This window comes from Sebastes umbrosus, chromosome 5 (genome assembly GCF_015220745.1).
Source record: "Sebastes umbrosus isolate fSebUmb1 chromosome 5, fSebUmb1.pri, whole genome shotgun sequence".
NCBI lineage: Eukaryota > Metazoa > Chordata > Actinopteri > Perciformes > Sebastidae > Sebastes > Sebastes umbrosus.
Window position 1 is genome coordinate 15,856,599 of NC_051273.1, and position 20,465 is coordinate 15,877,063.

At 40.6% G+C, this 20,465-nt stretch overlaps 1 protein-coding gene across 7 annotated transcripts in view; it reads right to left on the minus strand.

Moving 5' to 3' along the window:
- xpr1a (xenotropic and polytropic retrovirus receptor 1a) overlaps positions 1 to 18,413 on the minus strand; it is an 88,450-nt gene extending 70,037 nt beyond the window's left edge. For all 7 annotated transcript variants that reach the window (XR_005206916.1, XR_005206914.1, XR_005206915.1 and 4 more), the window contains exons 1-3: positions 18,323 to 18,413; positions 15,963 to 16,561; positions 9,320 to 9,371 (exon numbers count right to left, since the gene is read on the minus strand). Coding sequence is in view for 4 of the 7 variants with exons in the window: in XM_037769766.1 (XP_037625694.1) it covers positions 9,320 to 9,371; positions 15,963 to 16,031 (121 nt within the window). In the remaining 3 variants the exon portion in view is untranslated. The remainder of the gene's footprint in view (positions 1 to 9,319; positions 9,372 to 15,962; positions 16,562 to 18,322) is intronic.
- Between the last annotated feature and the right edge of the window lie 2,052 nt (positions 18,414 to 20,465).

A 20,465-nucleotide genomic window follows, 5' to 3' on the forward strand; every position in this document is an offset into this window, starting at 1 on the left:
GGCTGTCGATTAAAATATTTAATTGTGGGCGCCTGGGTTAGCTCAGTTGGTAGAGCGGGCGTCCATGTATTAAGGCTTGGTCCTGACTGCGGCGGCCCGGGTTCGAATCCGGCCTGTGGCCCTTTCCGCATCCACTCTCTCTCTCCCCCCTTTCAAGACTCTATCCACTGTCCTGTCATAAAAATGGAAAAATGCCCCCAAAAAAATAACTTTATAAAAAAAAAAAAAATATTTAATTGTGATTAATCAAATGATTGTCCATAATTAATCACAATTAATTGCACATTTTCTATCTGTTAAATGTACCTTCAAGGGAGATTTGTCAAGTATTTAATACTTTTATCAACATGGGAGTGGACAAGTATGCTTGCTTTATGCAAATGTATGTATATATTTATTATTGGAAATCAATTAACAACACAAAACAATGACAAATATTGTCCAGAAACCCTCACAGGTACTGCATTTAGAATAAAAAATATGCTCAAATCATAACATGGCAAACTCAAGCCCAACAGGCAACCGCAGCTGTGCTGTCAGTGTGCTGACTTGACCGTGACTTGCACCAAACTGCATGTGATCATCATAAAGTGGGCATGTCTGTAAAGGGGAGACTCGTGGGTACCCATAGAACCCATTTTCATTAACATATCTTGAGGTCAGAGGTCAAGGGACCCCTTTGAAAATGGCCATGCCAGTTTTTCCTTGGCAAAATTTAGCGCAAGTTTGGCGCATTATTGACAAGCTAGTATGGCAGGGTTGGAACCAATAGATTCTTTAGGTTTTCTAGTTTCATATGATGCCAGTATCTTCACTCTAGCTTTAAAAGCCCACTGCAACCTCCGAAAGATCAATTGCATTAAAAAATGTAGAGTTGTTAAAAACAATTGTGTTAATACGTTAACTTTGACAGCCCTAATCATTTTGAAAAGATCTTGATGCCATGGCAATCTATTATGGACTATTAATCTCCACGGGATAAAGACCCTCAGGCGTCTTCACTTCTCCTGGAAATATTGCTGTAATGGAACAGAGGAACAGACAATGAAAAACAGCCTCACATAATTTTTATAGACCATAAATAAGCTTTTGTCTAAAAGCAGCAACAATAGAATTTCTCTCGTCCTTATAGCTCAAAAAGATCTCACTCATTTTTGGTCATTAGGTCCTTCCTACTCACTTATAGTTTTCGTGTTTCATTGTTGCTCCATTTGATTTAGTTTGGCTTGGATTTCCTCTATATCCACTTTCTAAGTGGAACCAAGATTTAGGACAAAAAATGAACCAACCCCCATAAAAACCCACAATTAGCGCTTGGAAGCGAGCAAGAGCAGCAGCTTGTCAAAGAGTCCATCAATAATGCAAGCCGGTTGGAGACCCTGGCTGCCACACGACTGTCCTGCTGAACCCTCCTGCCTGTCTACCTGTCTGTCTGCCTTTCCATCTGTCTCCCCACCATCCATTTCTTCTCTCACCTTCTGAGTGGCTGCCTGACCTCCTGCCAAGCTGCCAGCATCTGCCTGTCTTTTCTAACCACACACAGAGTTGTATGTGTTTCTCAGCCTGGGCTGCCTGGGTGTCTGTTATGCATGTTATCCTGGAGCTGCTGTGGCTGGGGGGACTCAGTGTACACATGCATGTATTCATTTATTCATCTAATGTAGAGATGCGTCCAATGTTTTTCACAGTTGATACAGTATTCTAGTGTGGACACAGTATTTATTATTGTTTATCACTTGAGCAATAACACAAAGAAATCCCTGATATAAAAGCAACAAACTGATCCAGTGGCCTGTACCAAAGGTAAACAGCATTGGAATATAAAAAGGAAAAAACATATTTTGCAACACTGCTTGAATAAAAAACTTCAATAATCAACATGCCAAAGCAAGAAAATTACAGAAATCAAAATGCTATTCCAAGGGAGCGAGGACAAACTCCAAGGGGGACCAACAACAGTAATAACAGCTGCTGTTCCATCATATACGCCAGCAGAATAATAATCAGCGCTGTATTACACAAGCTTCAACTAACCTCTCATCATGTTCGCCAACAGCAGACAAAATGGCGGGCGAGCAAGCGGCATGGACAACAATGGCAAATAATACGTGCTGATGATTAGTAGCTGTGATTCATGTTGCTGCTTTCATTAAGCAGATTAGGTACGATGGCTCAAACACAAAAATATTCATTTGGAAATGGTACGAGGGATGCTTGCAGAGCTAAAAAAGGTGCAACAGTAAGCAGGTTTGCTGTTCTTGTTATTATCCAGTGATCAAAGCAATGAAGAGCCGAATGAGAATGAGACAATGTTGTCCGAAAGAAGCGTGGGAACAAAAGCCTCACAGGCCGCAGAGCAGCTGTGATGGTGCAGGTGTCTGGGATGGAAAGATGAACATCTGGCTTTTTAGGTGCCTTGTTCTGACTTGATGAGAAACCAAGTGAAACATTAACTGCATCCAACTATATATCCATCTGGATCTATGGAGAACTATTCTTCATGCAGGGCTCAACAATAAGGATTGCCCTATTGCCTGGGGAGACTCAGTGTATCCTTGAGTCCAAGTGGACGCTTGTGCCAAATTTGAAGAAATTCCCTCCATCTGAGAGATCGCGTTGACGAGAAGAGAATAGGACGGACATGTGGTCACAGTGATTGTGACCGTTGACCGCCAAAATCTTGAAGAAATTTGCTGAAGGCGTTCCTGAGATAACGCTTTCACAAGAATGGGACGGACAGACTGACGACCTGAAAACGTAATGCCTCCCTCCACGGCTATCGCCAGTGTGGAGGCATTTTTAAAAAAAAAAACATCATCATCGATCATCATCGGTAATGTTCTATTTTATTTTATTCCACTTTTGTCTCACATAACTGTAAAATAAAGTTTGAGAGGTGGTTTCATATTGCTCTTTGAAGAAATGATGGACTCTGTTCTCTCTTTCCACTCTGATAGCAACCCTGGACCACTTCAACCAGGGTCTAAATTAACTTATTCACTTCCTCTCACTGTCGCAGGCAAGTTTTGTTTTTTGTCTGCCACTTTTGAAATCTCTGTGCTAAATGAAGGAATAACATTTTAGATCTGATGTCATTCAATGTTCCAATATATTTTACAAAAAAAAACATTATATTCATGGTAAATTACAGTGTTCGAATTACACCGTGGCTTCCGGGGTGCCCTATTTTTCTGGGGTGGGACGGTACTGTAAACTGCGCTTTTTTTTCTATCCACCTTGGCTCCGGTCCCAAACAAACTGAAACATGATACAGCGTGTGTATGCCACTGCGTCATTGTGCATGCGTAACTTTGGGAAAGCATCAATACAGAGGAACCGATAGTCAGTCACAGAAGCATGAGATTCCAAGGAATTGGACAAGTAAGAACCCGTTCTTAACGGGAACCGATTCTCTATTCCCATCCATAGCGTTTTTCCTGTCTGCCACAGTGGCGGATGGTTTGACGATTGTACCCACCACTGCCAACAATTTAACCGCATTTGGTGGGTGGCGGGTGCCAATTTCAGACCCTGACTTCAACACATACACAGCCTGGCCTGGGACTGGCTAGGCCCCAAGCCAGAGTCACCAGGATGTGTTTAAGCACTCAACTCTCTGTACAAATGTGAGGTCTGCAGGCCCAATAGCCCCATAGCACAGAGACAAACCTGCACACATGCATATGCATACAGACACGCAAATGTATGTGCATTCAAACATCACCATCTCAGCAGTATCATGCGGAGCAAAATACAGGCACCATATTTTCATTTCCGTGTGCTGTATAATGAGATTGTCAGTTGGGTTGAATGAGACATGTATGCGATGATGACTAGTGACAAAACACATTCTGGGATTAAGGACGCTGCATCAACTAAAACATGTTTAAACATCTTACGAGGTTAAAAGTTTGAGTGTCCTTATCTCATTCTTTAGAAGGGATAGGTTAGGACTCCTTAAATAAAAGTGGACGTCTTATTTCAACACAATAAAACACATAACTGATGGGGTTTGATAAAACAAATATTGGAGGCTACATACACTTTTTGGTGAATAGCCTACTATCACATTTCTTTTTGATGGAAGTGGTCAATGGTGAGCATCGCCACACAAAGAAGCACTGCAAGCATCCTATTTTCACACCACTGCTTTTATACTGTTATTGATTTGGCTGCATAAAACATGAAAAGCCCTAAAGGGATAAGACAACTGACAGCCAAGCCGCAAGACCGTAGTGAAAATAAGGTGGACGTTTCCTGAAGAAGCTTTAGCTTTACTATATAAGATAGAAAAGTAAATGATTCATGAAATGGATGAGAAATCATCCGTTCATTATGGTTGGGGTCTGATTCATTCATATCTGGCATCTAGACCTTGTGAGTCAGAAGAAAAATCCATTCTCTGGTCCCCTGAGCTGTAAGTCAATAACGTAGCACCCAATTCCTTTCCTCGGATAGTGTGTGTATGTGTGTGTGTGTGTGTTCAAGGTACTACACAAGAACCCCGCCCTTACTCCCAGTGCCATCACTGCCATCTCTCCACATCTCCCCTTACTCCAGCCCAGTACAGATACCATCACAGTAGTAGTAGACTGGCCATTGACAGAGTAGCAGAATGAAGGATACAATGAATGAATGAATGAATGAATGAGACAGCAACTGAATGACTTGCAGTGTGAAACCTCCTCCCCCTGCAGCATTAGAAAGAATCTTCATAATAAGTATAGGCACGTATGGTATGTGCAGCATGCAAACATTGCTGGAAATAGTATGATATACCCACATACACACACACACACACACACACACACACACACACACACACACACACAGATTACCGTTAACGCTGTGTGTTTATATCCGGGGCCATTGTTCTCAGATTTCTGTAATAATCAGCAGACTAATTGAATTAAATTGTGGCATAACTCATTTTAATGGTTGGAACAGGGGGAACCAGAACCAGCTGTTCGCTCTGTTGTCTTCCTCTGGCTCTCCACTGTACAAGGACAGGCGTGTGTTAATTACAATTACACAAGGACCAATGGAGAGACGGAGGGAACGGGAACAAAGGACCTTAACGAGGGGTGAAGGGTCATGTGTAGCAGCAGAGCGACCATAATGTGCATGTGTTTCTGTGTCCATTTACAACAAGCGCTCTCATTTACTGTACATTCATCTTGTTGAAAGTAAAGGATTAATTAGAATAAAATGGTCTCAAAGAAGTGCATTTTGTGTGGTATGTGTTCCCGCAGAGGCTCTCTGTGGTGGAGGTGCTAATGTGTGTAATGTCTGTTTAAACAAAAGCCCCGCTAGCATTGCAACACATAACACAACATGAGAGACAATTATGCACTTATGGATAGATCAAACTATGAACATTACACATTCTTTTTTAATGTTGTGTAGTGACAGTCTCACAACCTGGCAACGATACATATGCAGAGGCCCTGACAGAGGCTTTGAAGTGCTGCCTGTTCAGTGTTGTCTATCTACTACACAGCTCTATCAGGTACTGCAGGGTGTTCAGGGAGAGAGCAGAGTGGGTGAGCAAGTGCTTATAACCCAGTAAACTGTCTCCCTCAGGCAAGGGAGACATCTTCTGAATACCAAAAATGCTGCTTTTTGTAATGAATGAGGAAGCAGACAGAGGGAGAGGGAGAGAGAGGGAGAGCAGAGAGCATCGTTGAATCAAATCCACATAATTAGTTTTCCACTCAGGGAGCAGATTTAATAAAATAATAAAGGTTTAAAATCAGGTTTAAAATATATTATTTCACCATCGATATCACAATGTATGAATGTGCAATGGTGGCATAAAACGTATTTCCTTTGATTAAAAAACAAGTACAATTTAGGTGCATTTAATGACATTTTTGGTTACCGGTTTCTTGAGCTTAAACGATTCCTTAATCAATAGACAAGGAACTATTTTGATCATTGATTTATAGCAAAAATGCAAACCAATCCCTAGTTATTTGTGAGGATTTGTTGCTTTCTAGTCAACTTATATAACAGTAAAATTCATATCTTTGTTTTTCGGACTGTTAGTTGGACAAAAAAAAGCAATGCAAAGCCATCACCTTGGCCTTAGGAAATTGTGATTCAATTCAATCAATGGCGTAAATAATTGGCAAATTAATCAATATTGACAATTTTTTGTTGCAGCTCTACTTGTTTCCCATGCAAGTTCTGCCTGCATGGCCCATTCAGCATATGATACATACAACACAAAAAAAATACAAAAATAAGCTAACGAGCGTTGAATATGGATTTTGGCACTCAATGAATGTGAAAGCCAAAAAAAAATGCAAACAAATGCTAGATCTGCTCTTAATTAGATTTTTTTTTTTTAAAAGGTGCTAAATATCAGATTGGGAGCATCCATTGTCTCGCAATGGCTCTCAACATGTCAGTGGCGAGCAGCCAACGCTTACGATTACAACACACACAGAGGGAGGGCGACTTTATTCTCTGCTCAGGTAGACATTACTCCTCTATATCTTTACATAGCACATAGTTGTTTGTTGCTATATTAATGCTCTGGATATTGAATTTAGCACCTTTAAAAGATGATTTGAAACAACAGGGACACTGTGGCTCAGGAGACGAGTGTGTTGTTCATTAATCGCAGTGCTGGGGGTTCAATCCCTAGCTCCTCCTCGTGTCCATATGTCATGTGGTGATGTGTCCTTGAGCAATACAGCAAACCCCAAATTTCTACAAATACTCCAGCGTCTTGCACAGCTGCTATCGGTGTGCCGTGTTTGTGTAAATTGGTTGATAACAGGGAAATTGTAATGCGTTTTGTCCACTAAGGTCAAATAAAATGCTATGCTATATAAGTGCAGTCCATTTTTCCAATATCGTTTTGCCCCAGTTTAAATTCAATCAGATTTGACAGATTGGGTCCAGTGGATGTAAAGAGAAAGTGCTGCAGCAAGCTTGAAGTTTATAACACCTACTGATCTTGTTTCTCTTATGAAAAGTCAACAAAATCTCAGCCACAGGAGAGAGTACTAGACAGGGCTCAATAACTGTTTGTCAGCTTCCACTGCTGTTTTCATTATAGCCTCTCGCTTTCCCATAAAAACACCAAAAGCGACAGACAACTGTCTGATACATTCAAAGAGGTCTTCTCTCCTACAAAACAAATGCCATTGCTAATACTTCTTTCTTTGCACTTGCCTGCTTTAGTGTTTTAGTGTGTGAAAAAAAAGTGTGAAAAGCACACAAATCAATTTGATTGAGTGGGGACTGTTGAAACGTCACAACAATACCAGATGAATGACACAGTAGGCCGAACTACTGATTGATTGATCCCGTCTCCATTCATAAGAAAGCCATACTTATCTTGTGACAAGCTGACAGAGGCAGAGCAGTGACCCATGGGCACAGCTCAGACCTGAGACAGGAAACAATTTATCATCCACGTTGATCTCACCTAGCATGGCTAACAGCCTCTGGAGACAGCGCTCAAAGGAGGGACACAGCTCATATGTTATCACCGAACAAGACGTGTGTTCAATAGTAGCGTTAAATCTTCTATTTAGGAACAAGCAATAGGAAGAAACACAAACATATACAAACAAAGCCAGCATTATACATTTTACGTAATAAATCCTGAGGGTCTCCTTTCACGCCTACTGTCAAAAATAAAAACAACAAATGTTTGTCTTTGTGCCTGAAGCTGACTCTCACACACACAGAGACAAATCTCTGTCATCCACACTGACTGTGTGTTGCATCCTTGCTGCTCATGGATAGAATCACATCATCCTCCCATCCATATCGAGACCGCTCAGCTGGAACTGAGCTCTGGGAGTCGCAGCTCTGTGAGGGGGCATGTTGCACAACACCGAAAAATCTATCACTATACAGACACACACGCACACATTTGGGCTTGAAGCACACATGCTCATCCCTTCACAGCACGAGACGTGCAAGCGTGGCAGAGGTCAGTTTTGTGCAGTCATATTTCAGATAAAGCCATTTTTCCAGACAGTCACATAGACAGAGCTGCACATCATAAAGTACGTCTCAAGCCTGCAACTAAAGAAAGTTGTTTACCTCCACAAACTGGTATCTAAAATAAAAACAAATGCTTTACATTCTTTCCTTCATCACACATCATTTGCAGCCTAATGCCAAAGATTAATTATAGCCAATGGCCTTCCTTATCTTTGCTGTGTTGAGTAGTAACACTCAGCACTGGCGGCCACTGAACTCCACGCTGGCTACTGGTGCACTGTTATTTTAACCCAACGAGAGTCACTTCACCAAGACAGTTTAAAAGAACAGTGTGTAACATTTAGGGGGACCTTATGGCAGGAATGGAATATGATATTAATAAGTATGCTTACTTTAATGAATAATCAACTGAAAATCAGAATTGTGTTTTCACCTTAGAATGAGCCGTTTACATCTATATACAGAGCGGGTCCTCTCTTTGCAGAGCCAGCCACCATGCTTCTACAGCAGCCCAGAATGGACAAACCACTGTGTTAACGTTTCGTGCTTGGGCCAGAGTCGATAACGTTACTTGCTCCGGAGTTAAGCTCCGTCACTCCACTCAGCCACCGGGAAACAAGACACGGGAAACCTCTGTTGGTCTTCTTCTGTACAAACTGCATCTTCCATCGTACATTCCCTTGATATTCTCAAAGCTAAACTAACTCTGTCTTTGGCGCCACTGCACACATTCGCCGCCACTCTTGCTCACTTGCTTCACCACTCACTTCCAAAGTACACACACACTCTCTACACGCTGGCTCTGCTATTCTCCAAATGACCTACGTTACAACTGGCTTCAGAAAGGGCCATTCACGTTTTCATGTCGGCTACCACAGTTATCCTACACATTTGACAAGCAGAAGAGGTTGCAATCTGCAACCTCACCACTAGATGCCGCCAGATCTTACACACTGGACCTTTAATGAGTGTGAAACATCTTCTCAGCTACAGCAACATAAAAAATTTGTTCCCTTAATAAAACTTTCAACTTTGCTTCACGGCATGTTTTTCCTCATGCGGGTTAAAAAGCTATGACAGTAAGGTAAAAGGTAATGAATTTGCGATTGGCCTTGGTCTGGTTGAGTCAAAGCCTACGGAGTGAGTGGCAGCATGTAAGCAATGATTTCCACCTATTTTTAGCACACGAAGGGCTGTTATTCTGGGGATGCCCAAACAGGCCACAGGCAGACGGCAGAGGGTACACAACTGTGTGCGTGTGTGTGTGTGCGTGTGTGTGTGTGTGTGTGTGTGTGTGTGTGTGTGTGTGTGTGTGTGTGTGTTTGTTTATCCAAACAGGGGGTCTCCTTACCTTCTATGGACGGGGCTTGGTCCTGGGCAGCATACAGCATATCCTTGAACGCCTGATGAAGAAAGAAGAAAAAAAATGACAGTCAGCAAACACTGACCCAAGCGACACAAAAGACAGGTCTGTACACTCATGCTCTTTTGCCAGGATGTTAAAAGTATATGTCAAGTCAGTAAAGTCCATAGAATCCATAGATACAGAGGATTAGTGTATACATGCATGGAGTAACTGTAGGGTCATTTAAAAGATTAGAGTCTGTTCCACAACAGATCAAATGAAGAAAGTGGATTTGCAGTACATACCCTAGTACAAGTAAGAAGGGATTACAGCAGACCATGAGGCATTAAACAATTATTAGCGCCATCTGCTTTTGGAGTAGCATTAAAACCATCTAAAGCCATTAGAGAGCCATTAACTAAACTCTTGTTCTCCACATGGGAAGATAACAGCAACTGCCACACAGCTGCTAACATAATGAACAAGGCACAAACATTTTAATGATCTCATTTACTCAAAGTTACACTAGTTACACAGATATTTCTAAATCTTGCAATAGCTAAAAGAACTAAGAACGTATAGGCCTGACAGTACCATATTTTGGTTGACAAATCTGACAGAGTGATTGCCATAAACAACAAAGAATTGTCCACTTGCACCCAGTTTGTGTTATCCCTCTTAAAGCCCGCGACGGTCGACCAGTTTGGGGCAATCGGTGAGCGTCCGTCGGCCTAGTTTTTTCAGTGTTTCGTGCACCGTCAGCTCTAGTCTCCCCATGTTGGTAGGTTTTTCGTCCGATTCAGCATGTTGAATCGTACGTCGGTGAGACAAATCACTCTGATTGGCTGTTCAGCTTAAGCGAATCAGTGCACGAGAAGAGAAACGGATATGATGAAAGCAAGCAAACAAGTAAAGTCAAGACAGCGCACACAGAAGGCTCTTCCCATTTTTCATCTTCATCTTGTCTGAATACACAAATATTTTCACGTCATGGCCATCTGGAGTGAAGAAACTGAACACCAACTGATCGGCATGATTCAGAAGAAGCCACCTCTGAACGACATCACAGAGAAACTCTTTGCCAACCGAGTGGTGAAAACAGAACTCTGGCATGAGATTAGAAACCAACTTGTTATATCAGGTTTGAATGTCTTTTCAGCCATTGAGCTCTGTAACAGAAACTGTCCGTAGTGTAAACGTATGTGCTGACTGGTCGCAGGCTGTAGTCTTTGCGGTGTGTTCTAGTGCAACTCGTCGGCCAAAACAATGGCGACGTGAGGCGACGCAACAGGCGGCCTTCGTCGCCGCTAGTTCTCTGATGTCGAGTTGGTGTGTCCCCAGCTTTAGTGTATAACGTTTAGCTTGGGTGAATGAGAGTGCTGCTGTGTTGTTGCTTTGATTTAGTTGATGTGAAACAAGTAAAGGAAAGCAGATGGCCTGACTCCACAAGACTTTACAATAAACAACAAAGACTATCCAGAATTTTAAAATGAACAATGATAGGTTCAATTTCAGATTTAACAAAAATTGTTCTTTGACAGGTGCAGAGTTTGAGACAGTGTACATCTTTCTAATTAAAAGATTGGGGAGAGAAAGAGGCAGACAGACCAACTGACAGAAACAAGGGAGAGAGAGAGAGAGAGAGAAAGAAAGAGAGAGAGAGATGGCAGTAGTGGTTAAATGAGGTTGTTTCTCTGTGATAAGAGTGATCTCGAAGATAATGGAAACTGACAGATAATTGCATGCTGGCTCATCTGAACATATCAGTGGTAATCAGAGAAAAGACTGGAACTGAATCCTGTTTCCTGACTGTCTTTATAACTAAACTGCCCCAGCAAAATAGAAAAATCTATTTAACTTTATGAAGTTTTATTAAGTACTAGTAGTATTCAGCAAACTGTCAGTAAATACAATGTGCAAATATGATGTATAGGTAAAGGAAAATTCATCCAAATCTCACAACCTGTATGTTTTTCTGTCTCATCTACTTATCATATCAAACCGCTCTCTCAGTCCAGGCTCCTATATACTGTAACCTTCTGCTTTTGTAACATGACGATGAGAGAGCGGTGTGAGCAATCCTGTGTGTGGGTGGAAGCCACTCAGAAACTGATGTGCATTAGTAGCTAGCAACCCGGATTGTTGATACTTAAATTCCTCTGTGAATTACATGCGCAATGAGCCTCCGACACTGGAGTCTAATCCAAGAGATAGACATGTCATTCCTGTGTAGCATGTTGTCTTCATACTGTCTGATAAAGATCACGGGAGACCAACTGTGCACACACACCATTGGAGCAGGGCCCAGTCCTTGCTAATCTCTGGTGAGGAAAAAGGGCCCCTCTGACTAATAGGTGGGAAATAGACATTCAGATTCAGACAGGGAGGCATTGCCATGGCGATGGCAGTGATGGGAAAGAGGGGCGGGGACACACTCTTTGGGGAACTGGGATAAACCTGCAGGCTTGGCAGTAATCAGTGGTGAAACCTGTAGACAATAACTAAGCCAAGTCTAATGGAACCATCAGTTTGAATGACCATGCATTAACGTGATGATGATGAACACTCACCAAACCAAACATGCGTGTAACACAAGTAGACTTAAGTCACCATGTCCGACTTTTCGGTGACATGTTGAGTGGACACTAACCAAAATATTTTGAGTGCTAGAAGGTCAAATCCTTCCTCTAACATACTTGAGATGGTTATTGTTGTGCTTGAGTGTGCATTATTAGTTTGAAGAGATCTCTGGCTCAACTAGAAAAGCCAATGGTGGATCACTTGAATCCCTAGCTCTGTGTCTGAGTGGATCCCTGCATGGAGAAAGAGGAGTAGAGAGGATGGGAGGATAGGATGGAGGGAGGGGGAACAGAGGGCAGGTCTGGTCGGGGACCAGATGTCCTCCCAGTGGGGGAGGAACGATGAGGTGAGGATGGAAGGAAGGAGGGAGGTATAGAAAGGGGGATTCTCAGCAGTTGCCATGCCATGCCTGTTGTATACATAATGTTCATATTGTTGAACATGCTGTTAAATCACACATTCATTATACAAAATACAGGTGATGAGAGGAATGCTGTATATTTTATGTACAATTTCCATTACGTCTGTAACAATACAAAGCTCATTGTGCTGGTTTAGACATTTAAACGACATCACTCAGATTAATTAGGGAGACACAAGGCTTCACCTTTGAACAAATACCAATCACTCACTGAAATCACATAAGCACCTGCTTTTCGTCAACATAATGTCACTTTGCTAGTTTGAATTGTAAATGCGAGTCTCCACATGCACTCTTCTCCTCCTCCTCATCTAAGCTTACATGAGTGATTAGACTGCGGAAATAAATGCATAAGTGGCCTTGTTCTCTCGCCCACACACACACACACACACCTGCATCTCTAGCTCTCACTCTTTCTATATGCCGCTAATGTTCAATAACCATTAGTTACTCAATACACATCTGAATCTAACAGTCGCCACGCCTAATTATTGTCTGCACACATCTTAGATGCTGTAATACAAGCAAGTTTAATTCTGCACGAATAACCCTCGGGCATGTAGAGATAGTACATTTGGTTCATAAAAACAGCTTTTTATAAATGTTCGTACTTACTAACTGTTGCATTTAACCCTCTCCCTATCTATCAACCTACATCTCCTGCCCTTTGTCAGAAGCCTCTGGAGTTAGCAGGACATGCTCACCTCCATACCAAACAGCTGTTTAGCATATAGGTTTATAACTACAATCCCACAGGATAAAGCAGACACCTAATTACTCTATCACTCAATTGCCTTGTCAATGCCTCAGTGTTCCAAATGAAGTGCCTTACTAACTAAAGCCTGTATTTGCTGAAACAGCCACTTTGCCGCATCCTTCTCATCTGCATAGAAACTGGCTGACCAATCTAAATAGACAGCGCACAGCTTTCCACACAATAGCGCTGTGCTCTAAAAAAAAATGAGGAAAGTGAAAAGTGGGCAGCAGGTTAATTAATCCAACCAGCTCACAAAAGCAAGAATATCACTTCAAACCACAGTCAATTTGGATGTGAGTGCACCATAGATACAGCCAGCCTGGAAGAGTCATATTTTACTGAATGGCCTACGGGTAAAAATTACCTGTGTTGCTTGAATAATGTGTCATTTAATAGACAGACAATTGTATTACAATACAGCTGTTGTGTTGGCTGCAGTGGTCACTGCAACACATAATGCAGATTAAATACATGGGGGACTGTTGGTTATGTGTGTAATGACTGAATGTTTATCTGAATTTCTCACTGTATCTGTAATGTTCCCTTCACTGAACAGAGTCAGTGGACTAACGTCGCTTCTGTTGCACCACAGCAGCATATCAAGGCTTTGCATTTTTCAGAATGATATTAAAATTGATTTATTTTAAAGTCTGTTTTATCTCAGTAACCCACTTCACTAAAGTCAACTGACTTTGCTTGTTGCTTGTAAGTTTACGTTGGTCCTTGTCTCTTGACTTGATTCAGAGGGCATGAAAGCCTTGAATAAGATGTCCATCATCTGAAGGTGTGAGCTCTCGCTCCCTATCCCGCCCACTCAGGAGGCAGTGGTGTTTACAGAGGTCAGACAAAGACTGAAGGCAGCCGCAGTCACACAAATACACACAAACCTATTCTTTCTGCAAACCCTATGTATAATTCAGATTTGAGGAAGAATACAAACTGTGTGGATAGGAGACCGGCACTGTTGTTCTACATAATTCAACAATATCTCCACATGTGACATGTTTGTATAGGCTGGGTTTTTGGGATGGTTAATAAAGGAAAACAAAAACAAATATCTCAGCTCCATATGAATCACGCAGCAATTGTTTCAATTTAAGTCTTATAGAAATAACAAGTACTAAATAAAGACTGATAAAGACAATCAATGTTTTATGCTCATAGATATAAGTTATTCCAGTTAAGTGAAAATATCCTTTGATATAGCTATGAAGATTGTGTACAATTCCAGTAAAAAAAAAAAAGCATGCAATCATCTGCAATCAATTTTGGGAACTCCATTGATAGTTACTGGTGTAAATATATCGCTAAAATACTAAAATAGTAAAACTTTAATGTCAATTTAAGATTATTATATCTGATATAACTGAATACCAACACAAAGCTTGGATGACAGAGAAAATCTATCATCATCCATCTCAGGTCAGTGAGAGCCGAGCCAAAGACTGGAGGTGTAAAATGGCTGGTATGGCCATGCATCTGTCCCTGGGCTCACTGTGCGTCAGTCTGCACACACAAAGACCCTTCATATGCTGTGTGTGAATGTTAATAATCAATTCAAATTACATTCTACTGTAGAGTTTTCCACTACATATCTGACATCTCTGATATTTTTCCAGTTTAATTACTATAATTGAAGATGTTTTTATCACACAATGATGACAGCATATCATTCTTGTCCGGCTGGACAGATCCAAATGTCTGCTGTAGCAATCATCCAACTTAATAATAATAGTATTCAGGGCATGTTTCCAAAATAAAACCAACGCAGTGAGCTTCTGTTGAGTCTGGGATGTAGGCTGCTGAGGTTGAAGAGAACAGGGTCTTTGTCTATAATTCATAGAGCTAAATGGAATGGAGCAGCCTGTCCTGTCACTGCATGTCTGCACTAAAGCTCTTAATGTAGAGCCTGCGTGAAGTGGGGTGTGAATATGAAATACTCCTCAAGTACTGTACACCACCCAACAAAGACCATGTGTGCACACAAAGGTCTCCGTAAATCCACAGACATCAGAGACTAGACAGAATATCCTGTCAGATGAAGTCTTGCAGGCTGATTCATAGAGGCAACCATTCCTGTTTAATTGTGCAAAATATTAATAACAAACTACATGGTGATATTCTAAAAAAAATACTAGGCTAAATAACTCTGGTCAAAAACAAGGAATAATCACAGAAGAATATTAGCAATTTTACAACAATGCATAATTGATGCCTGGGAGATTTCCCTTGTGTTCAGTTAGATTGCAGCAAATAATAAAAACTAAAGGAAAATCCAAAGATCAAAGTAATTGACAATAAACACAATTTTCCTTTTTTTTTTTTTTTTTTAAAACACACCTTTCAGTTATAAGATGAACAAACCCCAAAAAAAGGAATAAAAAGAATTATGTAATTGAAATTTTAAAAAATTATATTCGTTTTGCAAAGAAAAATGCTTAAAAAATAAACCTACAAAAAAGCTAAAGAAATTAACTATTTATAGAATATCCTGACATATTTACTCTATGTATTGTTAAAATAAATAACAGAATTGTTTTATTTTATTTTTCCATGAAAGACATTCAATTGTTCCTATACTGTTTATTTTTAGGTGTCAAACAGCAATATTAAACAATGAATGCTCCCTGTGGATCTTAACACCCGCAGTCAATTTCCCGTCCATAAACAATAGCACACCCCTTATCTTCCCGTCGTTTATTGCTCTCAGGAGCAGGCTAAACTGAAACTGAGAACAAATTATTCAAACAGCTTTTTTCATTTTGTCATAGTTAATATTGACTCTTATCGTCCACTTTCCTCTTTCAAAATCATGCATTTTGTAGGAGTTTCTGCCATACCTACATTCACAAGGAGTTTATTATTATATTACAAGACCAATTTCACTTTACCTCATACTGAAGATACTGCTTCCTCCACTCTGGAGTGATGTGGGACGAAAGATGCTCCGCGAATTTCATTTTGCCGGAACAACTGTCCACCTCAAACCTCCGTTAAATCCAAAAGAGCGGCTGTCCTCCTTTCCCAGTCGACGCGACTTTTGTTATTTATGTTAACTTGCTGGCTCAACATGCGGTGCGTCAAACCACCGGCTCACTCTCTCCGCTCCTCTTCTCTTCAATCCACTTCTGGCTCGTCCCGGTCAGCGCACTCCGAGCAGATCCAGTCCAACATACTATTTATTACACGGGAGGGACGGCAATGGCAGCGGTCTCTCTCTTTATTTAACAGGTGGTCAAGTTTTAACGGAGAGCCGGTAAGACTGGCTCAGTGACTTTGCTCCGTCCCTCCGTGGGCAGGTCTGAGGACATTACTATCCGCCATCGCATTGAGACACAGCGACGTGGTTGCGTCAGCAGAGCGCGCAGTGTGGCACCGGGACCTGGTGTTGTTGGGACCTCCAGTAGTTAGTTGGCAGTGAGCTCAGGGAAACCCTCACCTTCTACACACACACATTACTCTGAGTCTGAAAAGCGTGTTGTTATTGTGTCTGCAATAAAAGAAAAAGGGGATAAAGTTAAACTTCATAATAAAAATACATTATCTGATACAAGATTGATCTAGAAGATCTGATTGAAGTCTGATTGAAGTACATTCCGTGTTTGTATCCAACCAGCTTAATAGTGCAAACTCCATTTAAAGATCACATAATGTATTATATGTAATGTATTGTTGTTGTTTTTTCTTTTTTCTTATCTGGACCTTGAGTCTGCAATAAAGTTTTAATTGAATTGAAATGAATTGAATTGAATAATGATTGCAAACTAATTTTTAGACCCGTGATTAATTTGTTTTCATCTCTTTGTCTCTCTTCTGCTAGCATTTTTTGATTAACAGTCCTATTCAAGTTATGGTTATGCAGACTTTTCGTAGAGTAGCCTGCCTATTTCTACAATTTATCTGGAAATGGGACAGTGAATTACACATAGGGTATTTGGATGCTCAGTTTAATATGCCTACAGAAGCATTTGTTTGTGCTCTGGAAAATCTGAGTTTTAAAAGAACAGGATAATAGGCTCGTTACTGAAAAAGGATCTCATTATTCTGTCCATCCATACTCCAAAGTTCCCTTCATGTATGGCAAATGCAATGAAAGGTAATAAGAGTGAGATTACAAGCATCCTAAACAAGTTGGATGGGCTATTCTGTGTGTTTGTGTATATAGATAGATAGATAGATAGATAGATATAGAAACTTTATTGATCCCGAGGGAAATTCAAGTTTCCAGCATCACAATTCCATAGTGCAAAACATGTTAGTAAAAAGGCAGTAAAAAAGTTAGTAGTACAAAGTACAAAAAAATATACCAGATATAAAAATACAAGGAGATGAAGAAAACTGTTAAAACTGGATATAGTGCAGGGTAACAGCTGTGATACACCACTATTAAAAAAGTGAATGCAGTGCAGAAGAGACTGTTAAAAATGAATATAGTGCATGTAACTCCAGTAGCTTAGTCTATGAAAGTGCACTGTGTGCATTATTATCTGTCCTGCAGACCGTCCTCCTTTGTCCTTCCTGAGTCTGTGTGTTTGTGTAATACAAATATACTCTATAGTTTTGAGTTGATCTTATGAGCGTACAGCTCAGTGTCTGTTACAGCTGATAATTCATCGTTATGCAGACAGCAGCACCTGCTGGACAAACTGTGCTGATGCATTTTTCCCAGCAATGAGTCCAAAGTAATATAACTATATTTGCCTCATGCAGGTGTCAACAAAAAGTCAAAGTTCTCGTAATTGTAGTAGAAGATAAGCAAGTTGAGCTGAATATTTCAACTGAAATTGGTCAAACTGGACTCAAATTGGACAGAAAAGTAATTAAACTTAAGCAGTTGGCCAGAAAAACCGATGCAAATATAGCCCCACCTGCGTTACTAGGCTGCAGTCACCTAGCAACCATGTAGCTAAGCTAACGTTAAGCTAACACTGCCGTACACTTAACTTAACATACGGAAAAATGCCCATGCTGACAGCTGTATGAGATAAAATGCAAGTTTATATCTGAAGATAGTTTAACAACCAACTTTGACCAGTCCAAAGAACCAATTGGGCTACTGCTACTTTAGTTTTTAGCTAGTTAACGTTAGCTCTTTAAACTAACTGACAACAATTAGCACACTAGCTAGCGATACTTAACGGTAGCTGTTACCACGCCAACCGACACTATACACACGATAAACAACAAACACCCTCAAAAAGATGTTATTTTCATGCATATTTTGTTATCTACTTTAAAAACACAGTCTTACCAAAATTATCAGACTATTTCACAGATTTGTTTTTCGTTTGTTTCGTTGTTTCTAAATAGTTGTCCTTTGCTTACCTGAGGAGCGCAGACAGTAGTGATGTGTTGGTCGCGAACGAGCCGGTTCTTTGAGCCGGCTCTTTTAAGTGAACGATAAGAGCCGGCTCCCGTCCGAGAGCCGTTTTTTTTTATTATTTATTAATTTAAGACAGTATGACCGGATGATCTTCTACGCGAAGTCTACAGGTACAGAACAGGAGGGAGATGAGTATGGAAGTTTTTATTGGACTTTATTAGTTGTAACCCACAGAAGACATACCACAAATGTGTATCATGATCTGCAAATATTTCACTATCCACAAACATGTATTTTTGTATTTGTGTTGTGTAAAGTCACATCCACAAAAATACAGGGTGATTTGCAAATACGCATATATTACTCTGTAAATACGTATTTTAAGGTTTACATGTAAAGTGATATCTACACATTTGTGCATCTATTTCGCATTTGCAGATCACTTTCTGTGCATTTGTGGGCCACGTGAGATTTGTAACTTTCCTCCTGTTTGTTTACAGAATTTTTCCCAATTGGTACCACTTTACACAACACAAATACAAAAATACATGTTTGTGGATAATGAAATATTTGCAGATCATGGTACACATTTGTGGAATGTCTTCTGTGGGTTGCAACTAATAAAGTCCAATAAAAACTTCCATAGAGGAGGAGAGAAAGAGAGAGGAGTGCGGTGCGCGAATAGCAGAAAAGATGAGTTACAGTCAGAAACGAAGCAGCATGTAAAATTATGGTATTCTGGAAATAATAAGGTTTAGTATAATTATATTGAATAATTTAAGTGATATATGTGCACACGTACTAATCATAGGTCAAAACAGCGCTAAATTTGTCTGAATTATAAAAAGGCAGAAGTGGTAAAACGAAGAGCCGTTTGGGAGCCGAAAGAGCCGGCTCCTCTTGGTGAGCTGAGCCAAATGATCTGGCTCACTAGAAAGAGCCTGAATTCCCATCACTACCATCCATGCGGAGCACAGACAGGGATGGAAGGAAGAAGAAGAAGAAGATCGAGGAGCCTGCAGACGAGTGACAGGAGGCGGAGCGCTCTCGAGGTTTTTCCTAGAGAGAGACGGAAGTAATTTGCGAACGCGGTAGGATTGAAAGATTTGCTGGCGGATTAGCATAAACTGTACTTTGACTGTAACATCATGTCAAATAGTTCTGATGGAAATAATGGAAATGAAATGGAATGGATGTTACCTAAATCTGTGAGGCAGAAAAGGGCTGCGAGAGAGAGAGAGAGAGAGCGGATAGCAAGAGAGAGAAGTTGGTCGGATGATAGTGAAGTTGTCAGAGGTAATAATAAAAAATCATGAACCAGTCACAACGATAGGCAGACGGATCAAACACAAGAAGCTGAGAGGAAAGTAATAATTGAATTCAATCAGGGTGGCGGACACTACCACCCGATCACATTTACCAGAGCGATCGAAGAGGAGATTGGGAAAATCAAAATGGCCAGGTTTTTGAACAATAAACGAGTGTTGATACATGCAAACAGCAAACAACAACAGGAAAAGATCCTCAAAATGACAACACTTAAAGGTTAAAAGATGAAGGCTCATATACCTGGAGCAATGGTAAAGTTGAGAGGAGTAATCTCTGGAGTCCCATTGAGTATGTCTATGGAAGATGTTAAACATGAGATTAAAGGTGGTAAAGTAATTGATGCCATACGGATTAAGAGTAAAAGGGATAGCTCACTTAAGGAAACCCTATCGGTAGTGGTTCTGTTTGAGACATGAGTATCATGGAAAAGCAAAGGGAATGGCAAGTAAATGAAGTGGGAGTTAAAACAAGTGTGTACCTAAGGAACAGCTATAATAATTATCTCAAAATATATACAGATGGATCCAAAAATAAACAGGAGTGTGTGGGAGTTGGTATATATATTCCAGAATTTAAAATATCTATTTCCAAAAGAATTTCAAACCAGGTATCAGTGTACACAGCAGAAATAGTGGCAATCATTATTGCAATGCAGTGGGTTGAGGAGGTCAGACAGAGTGGTGATATGCACGGATTCAAAAGCTGTTTTGGAAAGTATACATTCAACAAAAGCTGTAAGGCA